This window comes from Salvia miltiorrhiza, chromosome 5 (genome assembly GCF_028751815.1).
Source record: "Salvia miltiorrhiza cultivar Shanhuang (shh) chromosome 5, IMPLAD_Smil_shh, whole genome shotgun sequence".
Classification (NCBI taxonomy): Eukaryota; Viridiplantae; Streptophyta; class Magnoliopsida; order Lamiales; family Lamiaceae; genus Salvia; species Salvia miltiorrhiza.
In genome coordinates this window covers 38,541,682-38,567,984 of record NC_080391.1, presented here as the reverse complement: position 1 = coordinate 38,567,984, position 26,303 = coordinate 38,541,682, and the positions used below count along the sequence as shown (strand labels likewise).

General features: G+C 38.6%; 2 protein-coding genes across 2 annotated transcripts; both read left to right on the top strand.

Moving 5' to 3' along the window:
- The first annotated feature begins 3,629 nt into the window (after positions 1-3,629).
- On the top strand, positions 3,630-7,688 carry LOC131025896 (uncharacterized). The gene is made up of 3 exons (XM_057955676.1): positions 3,630-3,904; positions 4,946-5,782; positions 7,557-7,688. Exons 1-3 carry the CDS (start codon positions 3,887-3,889, stop codon positions 7,686-7,688), a joined length of 987 nt encoding a protein of 328 aa, XP_057811659.1. The 5' UTR covers positions 3,630-3,886.
- A 660-nt stretch (positions 7,689-8,348) lies between these two features.
- LOC131025895 (leucine-rich repeat extensin-like protein 6) lies at positions 8,349-8,696 on the top strand. Its single transcript, XM_057955675.1, has one exon. It carries the CDS (start codon positions 8,349-8,351, stop codon positions 8,694-8,696), a length of 348 nt encoding a protein of 115 aa, XP_057811658.1.
- Positions 8,697-26,303: the final 17,607 nt, after the last annotated feature.

Below are 26,303 nucleotides of genomic sequence, written 5' to 3'. Positions count from 1 at the left end.
GCCCCAATTTTTTTTCCGGATGAACAGTAACCGAATCCCCAATTTTCCAAAAATTTTCGATGAACAGTAATCGGTGATGAACAGTAACTCTCCCAATTTTTTGTAAGCTCGTCGGAACTCACGACATAGCTCCGATCCTTTCCCACAAACGGCGCCAGTTGATGAAGCACGGAATCACCAACACCTAAACTAGAAACTAGAAAGCAATAAACGACACACGGATTTACGTGGTTCAGCCATTAAGACCTACATCCACGGGAGGTTCTTCGTTGGTTTCACTATATTTTTAGAGAGTTACATATTACAAGTGTGTTGCTCCAAAATGAATTGATCCCCCCCTCCTTATGCTAATGCTAAACCTACTACTTATAGTTGTGAGAATGAACCCTAAAGGCCTTAGGCCCATGAACTCTAATAGTTGGATTTAAGCCCTTTAATGATCTTGATTTGACCCCTCTACGCTGTCCTTCGTTGGTGAAGCGGGTAACTCCGGCTCTAGCAAGACCAGCTCTGCGCTCTAGCTGCGCTGCTGCGCTAATGCTCTGCGCTGCTCTCGCTGCGCTGCTGCTCTACGCTGTTGTGCTGCACAGCTCTACCGCGCTGCTCTGGTCTGGCTGCGCAGCTCTGCTGCGCTGCTCTGGTCTGCGCTGGTGGTGTTGCACTTTAGCAAGGCAGCATCTCTGCACTTTGGTCAAGGCTGATTGACTCTTCATATTCATTTATTAGCAAGTCTTTTTAGTTAAACCTGCGCTGGTTAGTTTATATAATAATAACAATAATCATAACAAGGTAAAATAGGCTTGGATTACTAAGCATAGTGCTGATGAGTATTCCAGTCCTCATCATAAGTAAAATTGTGAAAAATAAGAAATATGTTGAAATCTAAGACAACATACATAACGGTAAAGAATCATTCTGTATAAGTGTAAAGATAACGTATAAAAATTGTATTTTATAACAGTCACCGTTATGTAAAACAAGATAGATAACTTAAAAAACTGTGTTATGTATTTGGATCACACTGTTATGTAAAATACAATAGATAACAGATTTTCTCTGTTATGTATTAGCGCCACATACATAACACCATTATATTTTACGCCAGTTTTACCACATAGATAACAGATATTATCCGTTATGTATGAGCGAATTTGGCGTAGTGGGATGACCCTAGCCTCGAGCTAAAACAATCCTACCTTATGCCTAAAGCCATGTTACAACCCTTAAAGACCTAATGAGATGCATCTAGTGTTGTAACTAAAGGAGGAGACATGAATAGATTGGCATGCCTATGGCCAAACCTAGCAAGATGTCCAGAGCGTAAACACGTCCCATAAACACTTGAGAGAATGAGAGATGGGAGGAACCTCTTATGCCCCTAAGCCCCTTCTTGACTCGACTGATAAAATCTTCAATATCGAGATGATGTTCAAATGAGATAAAATCTTTTATATCAACCTTTTCCAAAATATTATTAAATAAAATTTTATATAAAAAGAATATTTATTATTCTAACAAAAGGTTAATATTTAATTGAGGAATATGATTCTGATTAATATAATTTCATCTATATTACCTAAAATTAAATAAATTTAAAAATAACTTATACATAAATAATTGTTTATATAAAAAATAATATCATATAATTTAAACAATAATTTAAAATAATTTTCCGTCGAATTTCGACGGGTTACACACTAGTTTAATAAATGTATCCAATGTGAATTGACAAATGTGGTGAGAAATGATAATGAATCTAGAATGCTAAATTTTCAAAGAGGTGATCTCCAATACACCCGGGTGTACGGTACACCCAGGTTGTACCCGACCTGGATCCTGACACAGTTGGATTATCCTAACCCATTTTTTCTTGAAATGACACTAACACTAACACAATTTTGGAATGACACTAACACTATTTTGTTTCACAAATGAAACTATTTCGAAAATAACACTAACACTATTTTGTTTTACAAATGATACTAACACTATATTAAAATGACACTAACACTGAAATGACATTAACACTTGACATTTGGGTAATAATAGTTCAATTGGGTAGGATCCGAGTCGGGTACGACCCGGGTGTACAGAAAATTTTGTGATTTTCAAATTATATGACTGATATTTATCTGTAGGGGAATTTTTTTTACATATATTCAAATCCTAGAGAAAGCAAAAATTTATCAATTAACTGAATAGTGACTTAGTCATTAATTCTTATTTTCCACCAAAAAATAATAGTAACATTTTCACTAAAATCTAACTATATATATAAGTTAGAGGACTTAACTATACATAAATCAAAAATCTAGATTCTAAGAGAAAAGAAAAGGATAAAGGTAAACACGATTTCGAATAATTCAAAATTCAAATATTTTAATAAAATTTAAGAAATTCGGTGTCTTCTCAAGAAAAGCTTACAACTAAGATGAGTTGTCTAAATTTGTTTACTGAAAACAATATTGAATTCATCATTCGTCTTTGCATGATTCCCTGTATAACTTGCTTTTTAATATTATTCCAATAATAGATATATACCTTCGCCACATATTCCTCACTGTGATGCATGCAACCTTGATTGTGGCCGAGGGAAAGGCATGCCTAACAATAACATGTCCCCCGCTTCACTTTTTAAATCCATCAATTTCCCAATTTCTCCCATTGGTACAGTTCTTTCTAATATTAAAATCATAAGTTAATCCTAAACATAGTGTAGTGCACAATTTATTGCATGCATAGTTAAAAAGTACAGTTTATTTTATGCTTACAATAAAGTGGCGCCACCGACTAATTTACGGACATGATCTCTTAAGTGTTAATAGGCAAAAGTGCCTCATTCCTTATTCATATTTTGAAAAATGCCCACCTTTATCATGCAAAGCTATCCATGCCCTAAATTACTAATTAACCCTTAAGTGGGTTAACATCAAATGTAATCATTTCGGTCTTCTTACACAATCTTACACATTTTTTAGTTTCAATGCATTTTTGCACAATAATGACCGAAATGATTACATTGAGTGCATGCAATAATTGTTTTTACACTGTATATATATATATATATATATAGTGTTCATATCTTTAAATTGTAAATATATCGACCGGACACTAATTAACACTTAAACAATATATTAAATTAAATTCAGCAAAATAGTAAAAATTAATATAAAGATACAAATAGATAGAATACAAACTTTTATGTCGATATATCATCGATCCGGCCGGTAAAATGGCCAGAGAAATGTATCCGACCGGGTACATTTCAAGTTAAAAATGACCCGGCCGGATACATTTTTCCTTGACAATTACCGGCCGGATAGATATTATTTAGGCATAAAATATTCTATTTTATTCAATTTCATAAAAAAAAAAAAATCAAGACGCTAATAATATATATCCATGCGTATCTATCTTAAATTTTTTATTTTTTTCCCTTTAATATCTTAATTTCAATACATATATTCTTTGAAATTATTTGTATATATATATATATATATATATTGTGTTATTCTTGAATGTTGATATATAGTACTATATAACACTATATATATCGTGTAAATCAATTGATATCTTTAATTTAATATATATATATATATATATATATATATATCTCAAAATCCGTCCCAAATAAATGCATGCTTGTTACCCAAAAAAATCATGCATGCTACCGATACATAAAGGTAAAAAATATCTTTCTAAAAAATTTGATTCCCTTTTGATAGACATAAAGCCGATACAATCGGTCCATTCACTTCTCTATTTAACACTATATTTACTTTAAAATACTAGGGTTTTTTACTTCACCACACACCTCTATCGGCCTCTTCACTTTTACCCACCGAGAGAGAGAGTTCAAAATATTGAAGCACCCTCGGACTCATCCATGGCATCTTCTTCACAGGTATTTATTTTTAATTTTCATGAAATTGAATAGAATAGAATAATGTATGCTAAAACACGATCGATCCGGCCGGTGAAGTGGCCGGATAAATCGATTCGGCCGAGAACATTATTTAAATGAAACATACGGCCGGATCGATTTATCCGGCCACTTCACCAGCCGGACCGATCGTGTTTTAGCATAAATTATTCCATTTTAATTAGTTGTATGTTTATATTAATTATTAGTAATTTACTGAATTTAATTTAATTATATTTGTTTAAGTAATCATTATTGAATTATTATTGCGAGTTTTGGGTATTACATTGCATTGTTTATGTGGTTTTTGGGTATTACATTGCATTGCATTGTTTATGTGGTTTTTGTGCAATTTAATAAAATAAAGTATTTTAAGCCTATAGAGCAACTATCCGTCCGGTACTATGCCCGGAATAATGCGTCCGACCGGAACAGTTTCAATCTGAAATGTACCCGGCCGGATACATTTTACCGGACACTTCACCGGACGGATAGTTGCTCTTTAGGCATAAAATACTTTATTAAATATATCTGTATGTTTACGTTAATTATTACTATTTTACTGAATTTATTTTAATTATAATTGTTTAATTATTAATTATTGAAACTGTTATTGCTTGGTAAAATATTAAATTGCAGTTTTTTAATATTTTACTGAATTTAATTAAATTGCTTGGTATTAATTGCAGTTTAATAATTTACTGAATTTTTACTGAATTTAATATTAAATTGCTGAATTACTCGAATTTTACTGAATTTAATATTAAATTGCTGAATTTTACTGAATTTAATTGCAGTTTAATATTACTGAATTTTACTGAATTTTAATATTTTAATATTACTCAGAGGAAATGTTTTAATATTTTACTGAATTTTACTATTTTACTGAATTACTGAATTTTAATATTATTTAATTAAATTGCTTGGTATTAATTAATTTCGCCTCTTTTTTAATTATGCCTATTTGTATTATTTTTTAATATTTTACTGAATTTAATATGTTTTCATTTTGTAAATGAATAGGTGAATGTCCCATATCTTCGTCGCGACACTATAGACCAGACGGAGGTTGCTATCAGCACCTACTATAGGGATTCACATTTTCCGGAGCTGGTTGAAACTTTAAATGTGGTCGGCGAACAGTGCAATTCAGATTTATTGGGAAGATTTAGAGCATCATGTTTTGGGCATTTCACTGATTGGAGGCCCGGCCCGAAGAGCAATAAAGCATTACACCAGATTGTCTCGAGGCAGATTGTGTCAGAAGACGATGAGATGTGCTTCTTTCTGTGCGGAGCACGAGTCAGATTTTCCCCTGCGGACTACGCATTAGTGACTGGGCTCAATTTCGGGGGATCGAGGTTCGATGCGACATTACAGCACGACTGCAGTCGCGTGGAGGCATACCGACGATTCTGCGGTACGCGAAGCATGACCATACAGTCGCTCATCAAACGCGTGTGCGATTTGGATCGTCGAGTGGATGATGGGGATGGGAGCCTGTACCTTCGTGCTGTCCTCGTGTGTGTGGCTCACACCCTTGTTCTTGGGTTGGATGCACGGGTACAGCCGTGGCTTTGGGTTTTGGTGGATGATCTGGCTACATTTGATAGATTCCCCTGGGGCGCGTATTCGTATAAAATGTTATGCCATTATATGCATGAGATAGGAACCAGCGAGAAGTATCACTTCTACGGTCCTTCGTGGACTTTATATGTCTGGGCATTGGAGCGCGTCCCGGGTTTCGGACACATGGTCGCAGCATCTAGCGGTAATCCGACAGCGCACCCTCGGTGTTTGAGATGGACTTTCAGGGGTAAGCCCCGGCTTCACGGTCTGCGCGATCTATTCGAGGGACAGGTAATCAGTTATTTAAGATTTAGAATTTCTAATGAGTTTGAGTGTTTTTTCACTTTGAGTGCTCGGATGAGAGGATGAGAGAATTTACTCATATATAAACAAAGATTCCTTCATTTCACGTGAATTTCAATGAAATTAGAGTGTTTGACATGAATACTTTACTGACAAGGCTATTTCACATCATATTTGTCGTTTATCATCAATTTTAAAAAAAAATTATGTCCCTTAATTGAAGGCTAATTAATCGATGGAATATAAATACAAAAAATTAACACAATCCATATTAGCACTCAAAACACACATCGGAACCAAAAACACATCTATCTGACCGGAACATATATGCGTCCGACCGATGAAACCTTATTTACGGTCGGACACTTTGTTTTTCCGGTCGGATAGTTTTATTTTTTTCTAATGTGTGTTTTGAGTGCTAATATCGATTGTGTTAATTTTTAGTATTTATATTCCATTGATTAATTAGCCTACGATTTACTTGTAAAACCTTCGATTTTAATTCAAAAATAAATAAATATTATTTTTTCTGTCAGTCTTTCACATGTTCCAACACTTATTTGACCGATTTCAATCTTTAAATTGATGAATTGATGTTTTTCTTACACTTTAACAACTTTTGTCATAGATGTGTAAGAACTTTTGCGGAAAACAATGCACATCCATCACATTCAAAGGGTATTTTCGGTTCTTCACTTATTTAGGGCATATAGTGCTTTACATAGTAAGAGAGGGCATTTTTCAAATTATTCATAAGAGAAAGGGCACTTTAAATTTCGCCTCATCTCTTAAAGTTTAATTTATTTGTCACCGAAATAAATCCAAATGTGTTTGCGGTTTATATTTATATCCTCTAAATAGAACCAACCACCGTATATATTATTATCTCATGAATAGTGGAACAGCAATTGTATTATACTCCCTCCGTCCCATTAAAGTTGGCCACATTTCCTTTTTGGGCGTCCCACTAAAGTTGGCTACTTTCCTTTTTGGGTAAAAATTACACCAAATTAAACTCTATAATTAATCAACTAATCTACACCTAATTAAACCTATCTTCTACACTCATTTAACACACGCCTCTACTGACTGCTCTCTCCCCATCTCTTTCTCTCTCGTTACAGACACAGACACACACAAACATGGTTTGCCGCCTCCCCTTCTCTCTTCTTCTCCGGCGGACAACGGCAGCGCCGACCGCCGCCCCGGCTCCTGAAAACCCTCTCACTCACCTCTGCTCTATCCCTCTTTCTCTCGTTACAGATCTCGTGATCTCCCCCCCTCCCCGGCCCGGCAACCCCAACCCCAACACAGCCTCTCCCCCCCTTCTCTCTTCTTCTCCGGCAACAACGCCGGCCGTCGGCCGCCGCCCCGCCCTCTGATTCCCTTCTCCCTCGTCCTCTTCCTCCCCAGAACACAGATATGCGCCGCCGCCCCTTTTCCCTGAATTTTCCGGCGAATGGCAGCAACAAGGCCGCCACTGTGTCTCATCTCTCTCCCTCCTCTACTTCGGTCATAACATAAACAACACCGACGACCACCGCCGCTCGTTTCCCCAGCCACGGCGCCGCCCTTCTCTCACAAACCCTAGATCTAAAATCACCGTCTCAACTTCGATTTCCGGCGAGGGGCGAGGGGATTTCACTGCGATTTGGGCGAGCGGCTGAAAATCGAAGCCTGGGTCCGCCGATTTGGGGGTGAGCGATGGAGTGTCGATTGGGTTATCTCTTTTCTTTTTTTGGTTTTTAGCTGAAAATTGAAGCTTGGTTTGGGTGAGGAAGGTGATGCGAACCCTGGATTAATTTTTGATTCAAGCCTTTTTTGGGCTTTGGCTGAAAATCGAAGGCTAGCTTTGATGGGCGCCGAAGCTCGCCTGTCGTTGATTCACCTGTGAAGGTGAAGTCTGGTTTGGGTGAGGGGCGAGCGGCAACCACCGGCGCCGGCGCCGGCGCCGTTGCCATCACCAGATGGAGTGAAGTTAGGTTGAAGAAGATAAAGTTAGGTTCAAGGAAATTTTAATTAATTTGGACCACATTTAATTAAACACTAACTATCCCTTTCTTAATCTCCGTGCCGAAAAGAATGTGGCCAACTTTAACGGGACGGAGGGAGTAAGAAAAGCTGTACAATTATTTTGAAAGTAGCTAGATACATGCAATTAGACCTATAGAATACATGCATATATACACTTATTAAAAAGGTACACAAAACAATAAATATAGGGCCTAATTTGTGGGGCCTATAAAGTGGACCATCCACATGCAAATAGTGAGTTTGCCTTATAGATTAAGCCAAACCCCTCATGTAACACTCACTTCCATTTCCCAACTAAATTCCCCCTATTATTTCTCCAAAATTTCCCTCTCCACTTTTTCCAATACTTCCATGCACCTAAACAAATTAACTTCAACCCTTTCCAACACCATTCTTCTACAAATATACACATTTTCATCACAAATTCTTGATCCTTCAAATCATGATGGCTAGGCTCAAAATCTTGCACTTCACCATTTTTCTTGTTACGATCTCTACTTTGGCTGAATCCCAACAAGTAATGAATTCAAGAATGCTTCTTGATGAAACCCCTCCTGATTTAGAGAACAAATGCGGCGGCTGCCCCTGCAACAACCCTTGCATCCCGCCGCCGTCTCCTCCTCCACCAGCGCTACCACCACCGTCGCCACCTCCTCCGAAGAAGCAGCCTCCACCGCCGAGCAACTACTGCCCGCCTCCTCCTAGCGGCGGCCAGTACCCACCGAACCCGCCGAACATATACATAAACGGGCCGCCCGGGAACTTGTACCCGGTTGACCCGTACTACGACTCAGGATCGGATCGGAGCTTCTCATCCGGGTTGACGCCATTCTTTATCACCGCCGTTTTAGGGCAGTTAGCTTTCTGATTAAAAATTGCAGCGGTAGAAAGATTCAGGCTACTGGAAGAAATATTTTATTTTCTCGGGAGGTAAAAAATATTCCTAGGAAATTTTCGTTAAAGTTCTGTGATCATCGATGTTTCAATACTTGATATAATCCTTATGATTTTCTCTTATTTCTTTGCATTTAATAATGATAGTTGTTGTCGATTTCCATTTGTTTACGCTAGATACTTTCAACTTTCATTTTTACTTTTTTTTTTGTTTCGGAAATTTGTACTATATATTCGTGCTTGTAAAATGAATATATATATATATTAGGAAAAAGTTATACTAAGAATACTATCTTTTGTGATAAATGAGAATGATTGAATAATCCAGCATATAGTGTTGCATAAGCTGCTTGTAATGATTGAATAATGAAATTCAATTAATTAGATAGCATTTTCGCTCCCTCGAGGATTCAAACCCAGATAAAAATGTTATTCAATAATTACAAGCAGCTTATGCAACACTATATACTAACTTATTCAATCATTCTCATTTCTCACGAAATATAACATTCTTAGTATAACTCATATATATATATATATATATATATATATATATATATATATATATTATCTCTGTCATAGTCGGCCAACATTAATTGTAGATTCCTAATTAATTATATAAGAAGTTTAATTAGTGCTTAGTTTAAATTTTTAAGAGTAAATCCGTTGTTGATGGATGTTACACATTATCCACCAGCTTGTGTTTCTAGTTTCCACTTGTCTCTAATGAAATAAAACAAATTTGATATTTAGTTATATATGGACTTTTTGGGCCCACCATCACCATTAGTTGGGTTTAATTAGGTGTCTTTATTTAGCATGCATTCATTACATATATAATTGCAATTTTTTATATATATTTCTATTAATTACTATAGAGAAGAAACTGAAAAGAATTATTAGAGGTTTTGACTTATTCAATGGGAACATACGTTGTTGTGAAGTCTTTAGAGGAGCGTATCATCAAAGGAATAAATCAAGCATCTTTATGTACACCTCATTTCTTCATGTCCAATTCAGACAGCTCTTACAAGTCTTGATGATGTATTGGGACAAATTAAAATTCTCTAATTTAAAATTCGAAATTAGATGATCCATCCATCAATCAAGGATATGTGATCAACTTAGATGAAATAATACTTTAGAAATATTTTGTTCATATTGAACCGTGCATTCTTGATTTCTGAATAAAAAAATTTGACCATTTATATGTATAAATACATAGAATCATATTTTATCATCGAACGAGCATACCAAAAAAAAAAAAAATACGAATACAATTCATGTTAAAATTAATTATAACGTAATAGGAATTATTGGATCATAGAAAGATTGAAAAGATATTTTACATGCATAGAACAAGAATCCAGAGACGTATAATTAAAGGAAAATCAACTCCCAATTTTACAAGGATGGGACGATGACCAAATTCTAAAACCATATTCTATCATCTGATTTTGATGTCACAGTTGAAAAAATGACATTTTCCAAAAAAAATTGGTCCAACAAATCATGGGGCCCTTTAGATGAAAAAGATCCATAGCCGGATTGAGGTGTGAAGGAACATGCGTTTGAGGAAGGTTTGTTGCACTTTATCAAAACTTTGATAGTTAATTCCTAATTCTAAATTGATCAAATATTGAATTGTGGGTGGGGTTCGGTGGGTTGGTGATGTAATTTTCTATCTTAGTTAGTTTTGTTATGGAGGTTGTTGCCGATTCAATGGTAATGAAATTGCCACATAAACGTAATTAATTATTTATATTTGTATACATACATTACTTGAAAGGTAGCCTTTCACCGATTTTCAGGGTATAGTTAGTGTTGCGTGAATTGATGAAAGAGTGAAGAGAAGAAATAAACGAATTAATTGGATATACTAATCCTCCCTCAGTTCACGATCAATATTTTTGCCATTTTAAAGCATGTCTATAAAAAATATTTATTTTTTATTTTTAAATACTATCTCACAATATAATTCATTAACGTGAAATTCAAACTTCATTTTTCCACCAAACATTTTTAAAAACTACTCCATAATAACATTTTTAATGTGAGACTCAAACTTCACTAACGACATATTCCCTTCGTCCCATTGATCTTATCTTATTTTCCTCTTTGAGTTGTCTCATTGATCTTGTCATATTTCTATATTTGATAATGATTTTACACTATAAATAATATGGCCCCACACCTTGACACACTTTTATTACACGAATTATAATCTCCTTAATAACGTGCCAAAAAGAAATGGGACAAGTCTAACGGAATGGAGGAAGTAACTTATTAATGTGGGACCCAAACTTCACTTATCCACCACACATTTTTAAACACTAATTGTGGGTTACTCACATTAATACACTAATTTTTCTTAAAATCTGCACCGAAAAAATAGGGGAACATTGATCTTGGACAGCGAGCTCCATCCAAGATCAACGTTCCTCACTTTTCTTGACGTGAGTTTTAAGAAAAGTTAGAGTGTATTGTGAGTGATGTTTGGATCCCACAATAAAGGTATTATTATTGAGTAGTGTTTAAAAATGTGTGGTGGAGGAGTGAAGTTTGAATCTCACACTAATAAATTAAGAAAGCGTTCAGAAAGTCGGACCGAGCTGCTCGTTTAAATTTGATGAGAGTAATCTTGTTATTTTTATGAGCGAGCAGGGCTCAGTGTACGAGCATGTCATGCATTTGGCAAACTTGTTTATGATAGACTTGACTTGCTTAGTGGGAATATCGACGGTGAGGCAAAAGTCGATATTATCCAAAATCATATTCCCGAGTCTTTTAATTAAGAAGTTCCGCCTCATAGCTGTTATGAGCAAGAATGATAATACTTTTTTCGAGTTGTTGAATGCTCTAGTTACGACTAAGGAATTCGTTGTGGGAAAGAGATGTGCAAACACTTGTTATTGCCAAAGGAGGGTCATCTTCTTCGTCGAAAGACGGGAAAAAGAAGGGTCCAAGGGGCAAGAAAGACAATGAAAATAGTGGAAGTAGTGGTGTGATAAAGATTGAGTATTGAAGAATTTTCTTTTAATACTCAAGGCAAAGGGTTAAGGTACTGCACTTGCTGTAGTAACTAAGTCAACTCGTTTTCTACTCAGTTGTGAGTAGTGGATAACGAGATAAACTGATCATGATTGTTGCACCTTGCATGGGTTTTTAAGTTGACAAGGAAGCTGAAAAGTGGTGAGATGATTGTCTTCATAGGCAACGCGACAAGAGTCGCAGTTGTTGCAATTGGAGACTTGTCTTTATGTTCTAAAGACATAGTTTAGTTTTTGAGAGTTCCTTATCATATTCCAAAAGTTTGAATAGATGGATATTATGTCATTTTTGATAGTGGTGTCTCTATCATAGGAAATGACAAAGTTGTCTATTATGGTATTTTGAACATCTCTCTTTATATTATAACTTGTCTACATAACACATTTATATTGCATGTACATCATCGAACAAAAGAAAGAGAAAAGTTAAGGCTAATCTCTCATGAGGATCTTACACATATATTGATACCCTAGATTAGGTCACATCTATCTTAACATGATCCAAAGACTCGTGTCTAAATAGTACATTGGATTCAATCCAGGTTGTACCATTGGGAACCTGTGAATCCTGTATAGAGAAAAAGATGGAGACCGGGTCGTTCATGGCAAAGGGGATAAAGGGCCAATAATGTGTTAGGAATGATCTTTTCTGATTCATTGTCAGTGTTTGGGATTCCAACCCAGTTTACTACTCCGTGTAATCCCTATATACGATGGTGTGGTGGAGAGAAGAAATAGGTCACTCTTGGAAAAATATGTTCGATGATGAGTTATGCATCTTTGCAATTAGTCCTAAAGAATCAGAAGATGGTTATTAGCAATGACATACTATTCTTAGAAGTGGGCTATGTGAATTATCATTCATCCAAGTCCGATATTATGCTTCAAGAAATTGAAGGCAATAGACAGGCATTTCCATAACCCAAGCCAAGTGTGCAAGAGTTTGTACCACAAGACACTGCACACACTATTGATATATACGTGCCACCACAACTCCATTGTTGTGGGAGGGTTGTGGGACAACCCGATCGATTTATGTTCTTGGGAGAATCTTTAGATTTGGTCCCTGATAGTGAATGTAAGAAAATCGATCCAGATATCTACTTGGAATTAGTGGGAGACGAGAATGTAGATTATTGGCACACCTCAATGTAGCAATCCATTAATACTATGGGTTGTATACTAGAAAAATCTTGCTACCAGAATGCCGTAAAGCCATAGGTTGCAAGTGAGTATACAAGAGAATGATAAGTTCGAATAAGCAAGGTCATAGCTTTTAAAACTAGACTGGTGGCGAAAGGTTATACCCAGTATGAGGGTATAGATTATGATGATGTTCTTTTGCCAGTTTCTATGCTCAGGAATTCGGACCATTTTACCCATAGCAGCTCACTTAAACCATCAAGGTCTGACAAATGGATGTCAATTTTTTTTCTAAAACTGTTACTTCGGAGAAGGTAAGGATATCTATGTGCAGCAGCCTTAAGGTTACGTGGGGGAGGAAGAGAAGCATCTCGTGTCATCGGTGATGTGGTTTACCTTGCATTTTATGTAGATAGTACCCTCCTAATTGACGACAATATGGAGTTATTATCAGACATAAAGTAGTGATTATCCGAACAGTTTCAGATGAAAGACTAAGGAGGTATAGTATACATCTTTGTGATCAAGGTTATAAGAGATCACTAGAAAAGATGTTAGGCTTATCTCGAGTGTCTTACATTGATACTGTGAATGCTCGTTTTAGTATGCGTACCGCCAAGAAAGGATTGCAACCTTTGAGCTATGGCGTTCCTTTATCTAAAGTGTTGGGAACCTTGTGGAATATCCTAACCCTTGTTTTGATGATACCAAAATTCATAGGACTTAATTGTAATAGACTAGAATTGCTTTGAACTCAAATGTTAGAGTTCGGTTCTAGTTTAGCTTGCGGTGTCGAAAACTGAAGACTGAAGAACGAAGGACTGAAGACTGAAGACTGCAGATACCAACTGAAGTATCAGTTGAAGAATCAGTTGAAGACTGATTACTTAATGCGCGCAATGGACTGATACTAAAGTCAAGTATCAGTTGAACATTCCTCCTAGGACTGATCTTCCAACGTTCAAAGAAAGCCACGTACTCACCAAGTACAGCCGCATTAAATGCAGAGATCTCAGGATATCCTTATCTCTGCAGAGGTCATTCCTATCTGGTGGTTACTTTTCAGAGACGTCACATCTCTTGTCCATCAAGAGAGCCGTTTCCACCCAGACAAGGATCCTCGAAGATTGAAGCCTCAGCCCAAATTCGAATTGCTCTCCAACGGAAGAAATCTTGATGACGTTCTACGCCAACGGATCTATTCAAGAGTTCTCCTACAAATAGCGCTCGAGGATCACTTCAACCTTCACCGATTCAACGACATAAGCTGAAGCTCTACCGAAATTACTACTCAGCCTAAAGCTTAATCTCCCCAAAGCTTGAATCGAAGAAGAGAATTCCAGAGCCAAAATCAGTCACTGCTGATTACACATATTCTCTTAGACCTTAGGCAAACCACTGTTTACCCAGAAGCCAAAGGTCAAACTTGCTTCAAAGAACTTGTTCTTTGTAGTGAAGTTGGCACTCGTTCAAACCTCCCTCCCAAAAGAGTGTTTGAGTGATTCGGAGTTCAGGAAGGTACTCTGACTCTGAGTGAGAAGTCTTAGCACGGGTTGTGCTGAGCAGAGAAATCCGACGCGAGTGAAGCGTGGGTCCTGAAGAAGGGTTTCCTTCAGTGGTACGGTTGTGTGCACCCGGCAAGCACACGGTTTGGTTTGCAGTGCACCTGTTAAGCACTTTCGGAGTGGATTGTTGGTCTGATCAACCGACCGTGGATGTAGGAAAGGGTTTTTCCAAACCACGTAAAAGTCTCTGTGTTGTTTACAGCTTTCAGTTTTACATTCTTACTTGTGTTATTTCATTTGATAAACTGAACACTGATTAACTGCAAAGAGAAACCTAACAACCAACAACGTGCTCCACCAAGGCTATTGCGAAACTAAGTTTAATTTCCGCTGCGTATGATATCAGTCTGACTGATCTATCTTTTGATAGTCAGGAAGAGTGTTATCATCTCTGTCTTAGCAAACACGACTGAAGCCCTTACGTGCATCAGTTAAGTTCCAACAACTTAACTGATAACTCTTTACTGAAGAGCTTTCAGTATCAGTCGTCAACCCTATTTGGTCAAAACTGTTTTCAGTAAAACAGGAGTCTGTGTTTGCATGCAAAGTTTCGTTTTGATCTCTGACTGAGATCCCTCTGATTGAGGATTTGAAAAATAGCCCATATATGTATTCTCCCCCCCCCATACACCTATTCGAGACCCTCTGGACCTAACAATTGGTATCAGAGCAGGTTGTTCGCAAGAACTATCTGTATCTGATTAGGTTCTAATTGAACTAGATCTTTTTTCTTAAAGGTCTCGAAAAAGTTCTCTTTCTTTTTGTGCCTGCTATCTGTTATATTTATTGTTATCTGTTCTCTCTTTTTTGATGGAGACTAACCACAGCAGATTATCTTCTCTACCTATGTTTAGTATTGAAAAATACGACATATGGAAGTTTCGGCTTGAAAGCTTCCTCACCGCCCAACATTGCCGAATGTGGGAAGTCATCACCAGCGGACCAATCACCATCACCGAAACCGTCAAGAAGGTTCCTGTTGATCCACAACAAGATCGTTATGATGAGGTCCAGCCCAAGCCAAAGGCAGGCTTCACCACAGAAGAAAGAAAGTAAGATGAGCTAGACAACCTCGCCAAAAGCATCATCTCCGGCACCGTTCCCGACAAGCATGTCATGAAGATCATCAAGTGCAGAACAGCAAAGGAGATATGGGACATTCTGGAAAGAATATGCGTAGGTTCCGAGGAAATCAAGGAGAATAAGCTATCCATAGCTTGCCAGAAGTTCGACTCATTCCTCATGCTCAAGAATGAATCTGTCGAGGAAATGGAACTTAGATTCAACCAAATCTTGAATGAAGTTCAATCCATTTCCAAAGACAAATACACTCAACGAGAAATCAACCTGAAGATTCTTCGACCACTGCCACGAGGAGAATGGCAGATCTACTTAGTCGCTCATCAGCATAAGCCCGGATTTAGTCAGCTCCCGACAAACAAGCTTTTCTCCGATCTCATGGCAAATGAGTTCGACTTTCTGAGAAATCTTGGAAACAAGAAGGCTGGAGGATCAGACGAAGATGGTCCATCAACCTCTAGAGGAGTAGCACTAAAAGCCTCAACAAGAGAAGGCAAGAAGCAGATCAAGGAACCAACGGAACTCAACCCTGAAGACTTCTTCAGTCAATATGCTTTGTTGACTGAAAGATTCAACAAGATGGAGTCCAAGTTCCGAAAGTACAGAAGGTTCCACAAGTAGCACTACAAAGGAAAGGAAAGAGAAAGCAACTCCAGACATTCCACAGATCGAAGCGGAGAAAGGAAGTCAGGCGCTTACGACATCAAAGACATGGAATGCTTTGGATGTAGAAAGAAAGGGCACTTTCGAAATGAATGCCCTGATCTGACTCAAGCTGAGCGCAGAGAGCTGAAAGCTAAGAAAGATCGCAGCTTTTCGAAGAAGAAAGCGATGGTTGCTGACGATGCTGATTCTTCCAAAGACACATCAGAATCATCCGACTTCGACAGTTCCAGCTCAGACGATGAGAGCCGAGCCCTGATGGCCAATGAATCAGAAAGTGTGGCTGACAACAGCTACGACAATGGAATGAATGTCTCAGAGCGACTCTTCCTTGCAGGTCAATGTCAGGAAACACAGAAGGAAGGAAGAGGTTAAAGCTTCAATCAGAACATGGTATCTGGATAGTGGCTGCTCGAAGCACATGACGGGCTACAAAGAATATCTATCTCAGTATGTTGAGAAAGCTGGATCCAAGTTGCATTCGGAGACAACTCAATCGGAGAAACAAAAGGCTACGGTGTGCTCAACATGGGTAACGCCAGTATCAGTAATGTTAGCTTTGTTTCTGGTCTTAAACATAATCTGTTGTCTGTGAGTCAATTTTGTGACAGCGGTTTCACAGTGAAGATCAAGAAGGATGAATTCACTGTTAGAAACAATCAAAAGATGGTGGTTCTGAAAGGATTCAGACAAGGGAGTCTCTACGTCGTTTCATGGGATGACAGCCCACCAGAAACATGCCACATCGGTAAAAGCAGCTCGGAGCTCAACTGGCTGTGGCACAAGAGACTCAACCATCTAAACTTCAAGACGATCAACAAACTTGCTAAACATCAACTGGTAGAAGGTCTCCCTTCTATTGTGTTTCAGAAGAAGCAAGAATGTGAAGCATGCCAAAGAGGAAAGCAAACGCGAATGTCATTCAAGTCAAAGTCAGGACACTCCTCTGAAAGAATTCTGCATCTACTTCACATGGATCTGTTTGGCCCTATCACTCCAAGAAGCTACAACGGTAGGAAGTACACCTTAGTAGTTGTGGATGACTATTCACGATATACTTGGGTCATCTTTCTCTTCAAGAAGAAAGAGACGCTGGAGGAACTGCCAAAGCTGCTGAGAAGACTGAGCGTTTAAAAGGAAGTCAACATCATCAGCATCAGATCAGATCGTGGGACTGGGTTCCTCAATACTGTCATTCGTGAGTATTGTGATGAACAAGGAATCAGTCATCAAACTTCTGCAGTAAGAACTCCACAGCAGAACGGAGTTGCAGAAAGAAGAAACCGGTCTTTGAAGGAAGCAGCAAGGACGATGCTAGCCGAATCAAAACTCCCCTTGAAGTTTTGGGCCGAAGCAGTCAACAACGCATGCTACATGCAGAATCGCTCTTTCCTCACTCAAACACATGGAAAAACTCCATACGAGCTATGGAAGAACAGAAAGCCTTCGATTGCCTACTTTCATGCTTTCAGTTCTAAGTGTTTCATCCACAACAATGAAAAGAAGAGGTTAAGCACTTTCGATAGCAAAGCTGATCCAGGTGTCTTCCTTGGATACTCTAGAACAGAACGTTCAAGCAAAGCCTATCGAGTGTTTAATTCTCAAACTCTTTGTGTTGAAGAAACACCTCATGTGATCTTTGATGAGTCTACCGATGATTTCAGGGAACAAGAAGCTGAAAAGTATGTCCAGAACACTAAAGGTTCCAAAGCTGAAATCCACAACATCGAGCCCTCTACTGTCTTGGTGTGGGGACCAGGCAAAGATGAAGATACTGAGATCCTTCAGTATCAAAAGATCAGTCAAAGGTCAGAAGTTCAGACTGGAGCCAATGTAGATGGCATCAGTCAAGGGGGAACTCCAGTTGCTGAAGATCGAGTTGAACGTGCAGAAGCAGCTCCAACTCAACTCTCCCCTACTCCAGAAAGTGCTCAACACTTTAGAACCATTCTGACCGAAGAAGCCCCACCATCTCCAGAAGAGATCAAGAAGTATCGAAGATGGTTTGAACTCCACTCAAAGGAGAACATCATTGGAGAACCATTAGATGGCGTCAAGACTCGGAGATCAATGTGCAACCTCGTCTTCGACATCAATCAGAACTGTATCAACGAAGATAAGATTTTCAGTTGTTTTTTATCATCTACAGAGCCCAAGGACGTTGAAGAAGCTCTGAAGTCTAGTCAGTGGGTCATCGCAATGCTAGAAGAACTCAATGAATTCAACCGGAATTCAGTTTGGGAGCTTGTGGATCGACCAGACGATGCAAAAGTGATTAGCTTGAAATGGATTTTCAAGAACAAGAAAGACGAAGAAGGAAACGTTGTGAGAAACAAAGCAAGGCTTGTAGCAAAAGGATACAGTCAAGAAGAAGGAATCGACTACGACGAGACGTTCGCTCCAGTTGCCAGATTGTAAGCAGTCAGACTCTTCTTAGCCTTCGCAGCTCACAAAGGTTTCAAGGTACACCAAATGGATGTCAAGTGTGCATTTCTCAATGGAGTGCTCACAGATGAAGTCTATGTGGAACAACCTCCAGGGTTTGAGGTTGCTGGACCAGAAAAGGTGTACAAGCTGAAGAAAGCGCTCTATGGATTGAAGCAAGCACCAAGAGCGTGGTATGATACTCTCTCGGAGTATCTTGTTGAACAAGGTTTCAAGAAAGGATCTGTGGACAGAACTCTGTTCACTCTCAAAGAAGGAGAAGATCTCTTGCTTGTTCAGATTTATGTCGATGACATAATTTTCGGATCCAAATCCGAACGCATGTGCAAGAAGTTTGCTGACATCATGACCAATAAGTTCCAAATGTCCATGATGAGAGAAATGAATTTCTTTCTCAAATTGCAAGTCAAGCAGACTGAAGAAGGAATACTGATCAGTCAGTCCAAGTATGCCAAGGAACTGATAGCCAAGTTCGGTATTCAGCACATGAAATCAGTCAAGATCCCAATGAACACAAACTGGAAAGTAGATCCAGGTTCAGAAGGAAAATCTGTCTCTTCGACGAAGTACAGAGAAATCATTGGATCTTTGCTGTATTTGACTGCGAGCAGACCAGACATCGCATTTGCAGTCGGGGTATGTGCAAGATATCAATCAGATCCAAAGGAAGCTCATTTGGATGCAGCAAAGCGTATACTAAGATATCTCAAAGGCACACCCAATTTAGGATTGTGGTATCCAGCAAATGACGATATCAAGCTCACCGGATATTCAGACTCAGACTTCGGTGGATGCAAGCTTGATCGTAAATCAACCTCCGGAACATGTCAATTCCTAGGCAACAAGCTCATCTCATGGTTTTCAAAGAAGCAGACTTTAGTCGCCACCTCCACAACTGAACCTGAATATATTGCTGCCGGAAGCTGCTGCTCACAAATCCTGTGGTTAGTCCATCAGTTGAAGGACTATGGGATCGACGAAAAGGAAGTCCCAATCTATTGCGACAGCTCCAGTGCTATTGCAATCTCTCAGAATCCAGTTCATCACACCAGAGTTAAGCATATTGCTATTCGACATCACTTCATCCGTGATCATGTCGAAAAGAATAATATCTCTGTGGAATGGATTCCCACTGCTGTTCAGAGAGCGGACCTGCTGACCAAGGCTCTTCCAGAAGAGAGATTCAACGATCTGTATGGAAAGATCGGTCTCATCAACCCTGAAGAGTGATGCTGTGTTTGAAGACTTTCTCAAACAGTCATGCTGACTGGTGGTCAACCAACTGTTGATTCTACGATCGCCGACGTGGAAAGCAATGAAGTCAGAACGCTCATCTGAAGAAGATGTTATCCTGATGATTCAACCAGGATCAAGTGGTATCGACTGACTACAATGTTCAGTCGATCAGTAAGTATTTAAAAAGCTTACTTTTAAAATCAGTTATTTCAGTTCAGAGTTTTGAGTTTCAGTTCAAAATCTTTCTCTAACTGATCAGTTTCTTTCAAAAACTTTAACTGATTGTTGGAAAATGGAATATCCGAGAAGGACAAGTATTTTAAAAGGGAAAATCTGTTTTGATTGAACTTGTCCTGATCTTTTGCCAAAAATCTTTCCAACCCTTTGCCTCTGTGATAAAATTTCTTGAGAAGCTCATTGACATGACAGAATGCAATGATAACTCTCAACTTTTTGAAGTCTCAGTCCCCTATAGTGACGGCGGACGTGAATTTATTCTTCAAATACATTTTAGACATAGTTTTTGAAAAACTTTTCATCTTCTTACGTGGTACACATCTTGTCTATTTATACCATGTTGTCTTCACTATTTTTCTGCATCAACTAACAACTCTCCTCAGCCTTCACTGTGAGAAAAACTTTCAATCTTTCCAAAAGTTGCAGAGAAAAATCTATGATTGAAAAGTCATGGAGTAGAAGAATGACACTCACATACCTGGTCTTCACCGGACCCTTCCACTGGATCTCAACGTCTCTCCGACGTCAAAGTTTGCTCTACACTCACTTGTATCCAGCGAAGCGAGTGTCTTCCATCCTCATGCCCGGCACATCGCCTTGAAGTACCTGTCTGAAGAAGACAGACTTCACCTGGTTCTCAGGAAAGCCTCTCGCCTTTTGGTGAAGCTTCGATGTGGTGCAACAGCAATGAGCAGAAGCTCACTTCCATCCAGCGCAATATCGACAGTGCTAGTCCTCACGACTACCACTGATTCGATTTTTCATCTTCACCTCTTCCTTACTCCATGTATGACGAGGCGCGTTTTGGTATACTTCTTTCATCAAAGCCTCGCCATGCATTTCTTTCGCTTCTTCTCCCCACTTCTCGCACTCCTATAATTCTTCTCTTCCCGTTTATCTATTCGCCCTCCGGACTGTATGTATAGCTGCATCTCATGTTTATCTCTAACATGCTATGCATACTTTCCTTTCCTTCACCCTGCTCTTCTCCATCTCTCCGTCTCCATCGCTTCTCCGTCTCTCTTCTCATCTCTCCACCTCTCCACTGGCGTCCTCTTCCTTCTGCATCTCGGGATCTCTTCTCCATTTCCAAGCTCTCCCACGAATGCTTGAGAATCGAAGTTGAAGTCCCATCCGATCATAGCTTCCATCATCAGCTCTCTTTTTTATGTTGCCAAAAAGGGGGAAAGTCAGAAGTCAGAGAGAAACCTTCCCTAAGGTTGCTCCTGTCCTTTCTTTCTTGACTGTGAATGAGATAGCAAGGATCACCAGAAGTTGTAAGGACGACGTTCCAGTAAAGACCTCAAATCAACGGAAAACAAGTGAGAGTGGAACAAGCTTAGGAACATGAAGACACGAAGACAGAAGATGAAGATCAAGAAGTTCAAGGCGCAGCCAAGCAGACTGCTGGAGTCCATGGGTTTCCCATATTGTTTTTGTTTTTCTTTTTACTCCAATGTAAGTCTTGCTCTGTACCTAAACTGATGGGTTATCAGTCTTTTATTAATGAAAAGAACTTCTTTTTGAACTCAACCTGAAGACAATGACTCTTTGTCCAGGCTCTGATTATGTTTTTTTGTCTTCTCCTTGTTCTGTTTTTAGAACTGTTTCGTTCTTAACTCTAAGTACAAATTTTTAGGTTCTATTGTTAAGGGGGAACTGTTTTCACCCCAGGTTTAGAACTTGTACTGTGAGTTCAGTCTTTTTGTTGTCTAGAACTGCTGTGTGGTTTTGGCATCATCAAAAAGGGGAAAATTGTTGGGAACCTTGCGGAATATCCTAACCCTTGTTTTGATGATACCAAAATTCATAGGACTTAATTGTAATAGACTGGAATTGCTTTGAACTCAAATGTTAGAGTTCGGTTCTAGTTTAGCTTGCGGTGTCGAAAACTAAAGACTGAAGACTGCAGATACCAACTGAAGTATCAGTTGAAGAATCAGTTGAAGACTGATTACTTAATGCGCGCAATGGACTGATACTAAAGTCAAGTATAAGTTGAACATTCCTCCTAGGACTGATCTTTCAACGTTCAGAGGAAGCCACGCACTTACCAAGTACAGCCGCATTAAATGCAGAGATCTCAGGATATTCTTATCTCTGCAGAGGTCATTCCTATCTGGTGGTTACTTTTCAGAGACGTCACATCTCCTGTCCATCAAGAGAGCCGTTTCCACCCAGACAAGGAACCTCGAAGATTGAAGCCTCAGCCCAAATTCGAATTGCTCTCCAACGGAAGAAATCTTGATGACGTTCTACGCCAACGGATCTATTCAAGAGTTCTCCTACAAATAGCGCTCGAGGATCACTTCAACCTTCACCGATTCAACGACATAAGCTGAAGCTCTGCCGAAATTGCTACTCAGCCTAAAGCTTAATCTTCCCAAAGCTTGAATCGAAGAAGAGAATTTCAGAGCCAAAATCAGTCACTGCTGATTACACATATTATCTTAGACCTTAGGCAAACCTCTGTTTACCCAGAAGCCAAAGGTCAAACTTGCTTCAAAGAACTTGTTCTTTGTAGTGAAGTTGGCACTCGTTCAAACCTCCCTCCCAAAAGAGTGTTTGAGTGATTCGGAGTTCAGGAAGGTACTCTGACTCTGAGTGAAAAGTCTTAGCACGGGTTGTGCTGAGCAGAGAAATCCGACGCGAGTGAAGCGTGGGTCCTGAAGAAGGGTTTCCTTCAGTGCTACGGTTGTGTGCACCCGGCAAACACACGGTTTGGTTTACAGTGCACCTGTTAAGCACTTGCGGAGTGGATTGTTGGTCTGATCAACCGACCGTGGATGTAGGAAAGGGTTTTTCTGAACCACGTAAAAGTCTCTGTATTGTTTACAGCTTTCAGTTTTACATTCTTACTTGTGTTATTTCATTTGATAAACTGAACACTGATTAACTGCAAAGAGTAACCTAACAACCAACAACGTGCTCCACCAAGGCTATTGCGAAACTAAGTTTAATTTCCGCTGCGTATGATATCAGTCTGACTGATCTATCTTTTGATAGTCAGGAAGAGTGTTATCATCTCTGTCTTAGCAAACACGACTGAAGCCCTTACGTGCATCAGTTAAGTTCCAACAACTTAACTGATAACTCTTCACTGAAGAGCTTTCAGTATCAGTCGTCAACCCTGTTTGGTCAAAACTATTTTCAGTAAAACAGGAGTCTGTGTTTGCATGCAAAGTTTTGTTTTGATCTCTGACTGAGATCCCTCTGATTGAGGATTTGAAAAATAGCCCATAGGTGTATTTTCCCCCCCCCCCATACACCTATTCGAGACCCTCTGGACCTAACATAAAGACATATGTCTTAAGATTCCTATTGAGGTTAAGGAAATGAAGGCAGTATTCTACGTTTCTGTTCGCTATTTTATTTAACACGCCGCAAGTGTACGGGTGCAATTGTGTACAGTAGCAAGCAAGGTCGTATTCCACAGAGACTGAATTAACCAGTTCCTATCCTAAATTATTCTACTCTATCTGGACAAACAAAATTAAGAGTTTTGTTTTTAAAACTAAATAAATAAAACAGCAGGAAAGAAAACAAATCAAGCTGTGAAACAGAGAAACAGATAAGAGAAGATTTTTCAAGGCAAAGGTTTCAACAGATTCTCCTAACTAACATGTTCAATTCAATTAATAAGACGATTCCTAAGGCAATCTCAAAACTAGTCTATACCCACTCCCGTGGCATACAAACCGTTGATTACATGCAAGGCTACCGTCCCCGGATCGCACTTCTAACATGCAACTCCTAAAAGCTCATAGGATTAACGCCCTCACAAATATCAATTCCCTTTAGAATTAAATATATGTGTTCTATGTTCTTAGTTCAGGTAATAATTATCATCTCCCGATATCAAATTAAAACCTATGATTATGCTAAATTGGTGGCCAATCAATAAAGCAAACAATTAAAACAAGAACATAGAAAGGAATAACAATCCAATTAATTGAATCAAACAGTCAGAAATTCAAACCATGTTTACTCCCTAAACCCTGGGAAAAAAGGGATTCTAGCCACACATAGACATATGAACTAGAATAAAATTCTCAATAAAACAAATAAACATCCACAAGAAAAACCGTAGTAGAATTGAGAATCTTCAGTTCTTGCTCTCGCTCCGTTCTCCGTCTCTCACAGCTCTCAGGAAAAGTAAAATATGATAAAACATGATAAAAGGTCCAGAGAATAAGTTCTTGGGGAGTATTTATATGCCCTAGGTCTTGTAGCTCTCAAAAATACCCAAAATCGCTAAAAAAAACGAATTTTGGGCAGAAATACGGCGACTCGCGCGGCCACGTCGCGCGGCCGCATGGCTGGACCGCGTGACGAAACAGAACTCCTGACAACTTTGCGCAATGATTTTGTTTTGGCTCGTTCTCTCTCGTCCAAACTCCGATATATGATCCGTTTGCGCTCACGAACTCCTCTCGAGACAAACTACAACTTGTATTTCAGCCAATTCTTCCAAATTCTGCTTCATTATTTCTAAAAATTCGTTCAAACACAAGCAAGTAACAAGTTCTTGACCATAAACGAATATAAGCTCAAATAGACCATCAAACACACAAAATCCTCACAATTAAGCATCAAAAATGACACACCAAGAGGTAAAAATGCATGTTTATCAGTTTCCGCAGTAGAAAGCCTCATGTATGGATTGCTATGTACGAGATCTGATATTTGCTATATAGTTAACATGGTTGTAAGATATCAGTATAGTCCTAGTTAAAGACATTGAACTATGGTAAATTATATTCTCAGGTCCCTGACTAGAGAATAAGGATATTTTACCAGTTAGACAGTTTAGTTCCTTTTGGATTATATGGTTTCGAATTTCCAGGCTGACCGAAACAAAGAATAATTACCTCGAGCTATGTGTTTTCCTTGGGAGCTAAGGTAAAAATCATTTGGTTTGACCACTACCTCCAGGATCTAAGAGTGATTTCTAGTTTGCGTGAGAGGATTACATTCATGATAACTCAAGTGCAGTTGCAAACTCTAAGGAATCCATGAACCACAAGGGGTCAAACACTTTGAGAGTAAGTACCAAGTTATACGATTATTCGTAAATTGAGGTTATGTGCTCATAGAATGAAATAACATATATTGGAGAAATTTACTAATCTTTTCACAAAAGGCTTATCGCAAATGGTCATTTAATGATGGGAATGCGATTGATGCCACCCACTTAGGAAACTTTAAGTATAAGTGAGAGAAGTGTTAGGAAATTGGTAAATAGACACATTGTATACTAAAAGTCTTCTTTAGTATAAGTGGGAGATTGTTGGATTTGTATATTGAAAGCAAGAACTTTTATGCTTGTATACAATGATTCCTGAGTTCACTATCTAATCTCCTATCTGAATTGTTCATAATTGCATATGTATGTCCAATTGTCTCTATATAAGTAGATTATATGGTGTGTTGTAGATCACAGAAGACCATATAATTGGAATAATCTTATGATATATAAAATTGATCATAAAATTGATCACAGCCGAGACGACTCTAGAACGAGTTGTTGGTTTAGGCTGCAGTATAGATGGAAGTAGTTTGTCTTGGCTACTTGTCTATACTGGTGCGTGTAAACGTATTGATAGGATCACAGTGAGATGTATTCTTCTGTCCGACCTAAGTGAAGTATCAAGATCTCGGTGACTTAATGAGACCTAAATCCTAATAAGATTTCAGGTGTATATATGAATTTGTGTATCACTTTGACTTACTATAGGTGAGAGTTACATATTAACTTGAGTACTATGTATCTTGGGTGATAGCAATTTATATATGATATTTGGTAATCTGTATTAGGTGACCATATCCAGTATAGGATGATAACATCCCCGTAAGGAGCTCAAAATATTTATTGCACTAAACCCTGCAGGTTGATTAAGTTCAGGTGCAATAATAAGGTTGAGTTGTATTAATAAGAAATTAATTAATATAAGCTGTCAGAAGCTTTAATTAATCAATGGATGTTGGATATCTTAAATACAGGGGTTCGATAAGTCTAAATACGAGCCCCGACTCATCATTGACAATAAAGGCGTAAGTCAATATTGATTTCTTATGACGAATTAATGATTTGTTATGAATTCTTTAGGTATTTCTGAACTCCTTGGTGCATTATTTAAATTAATAGGAGCATGCTAGGTT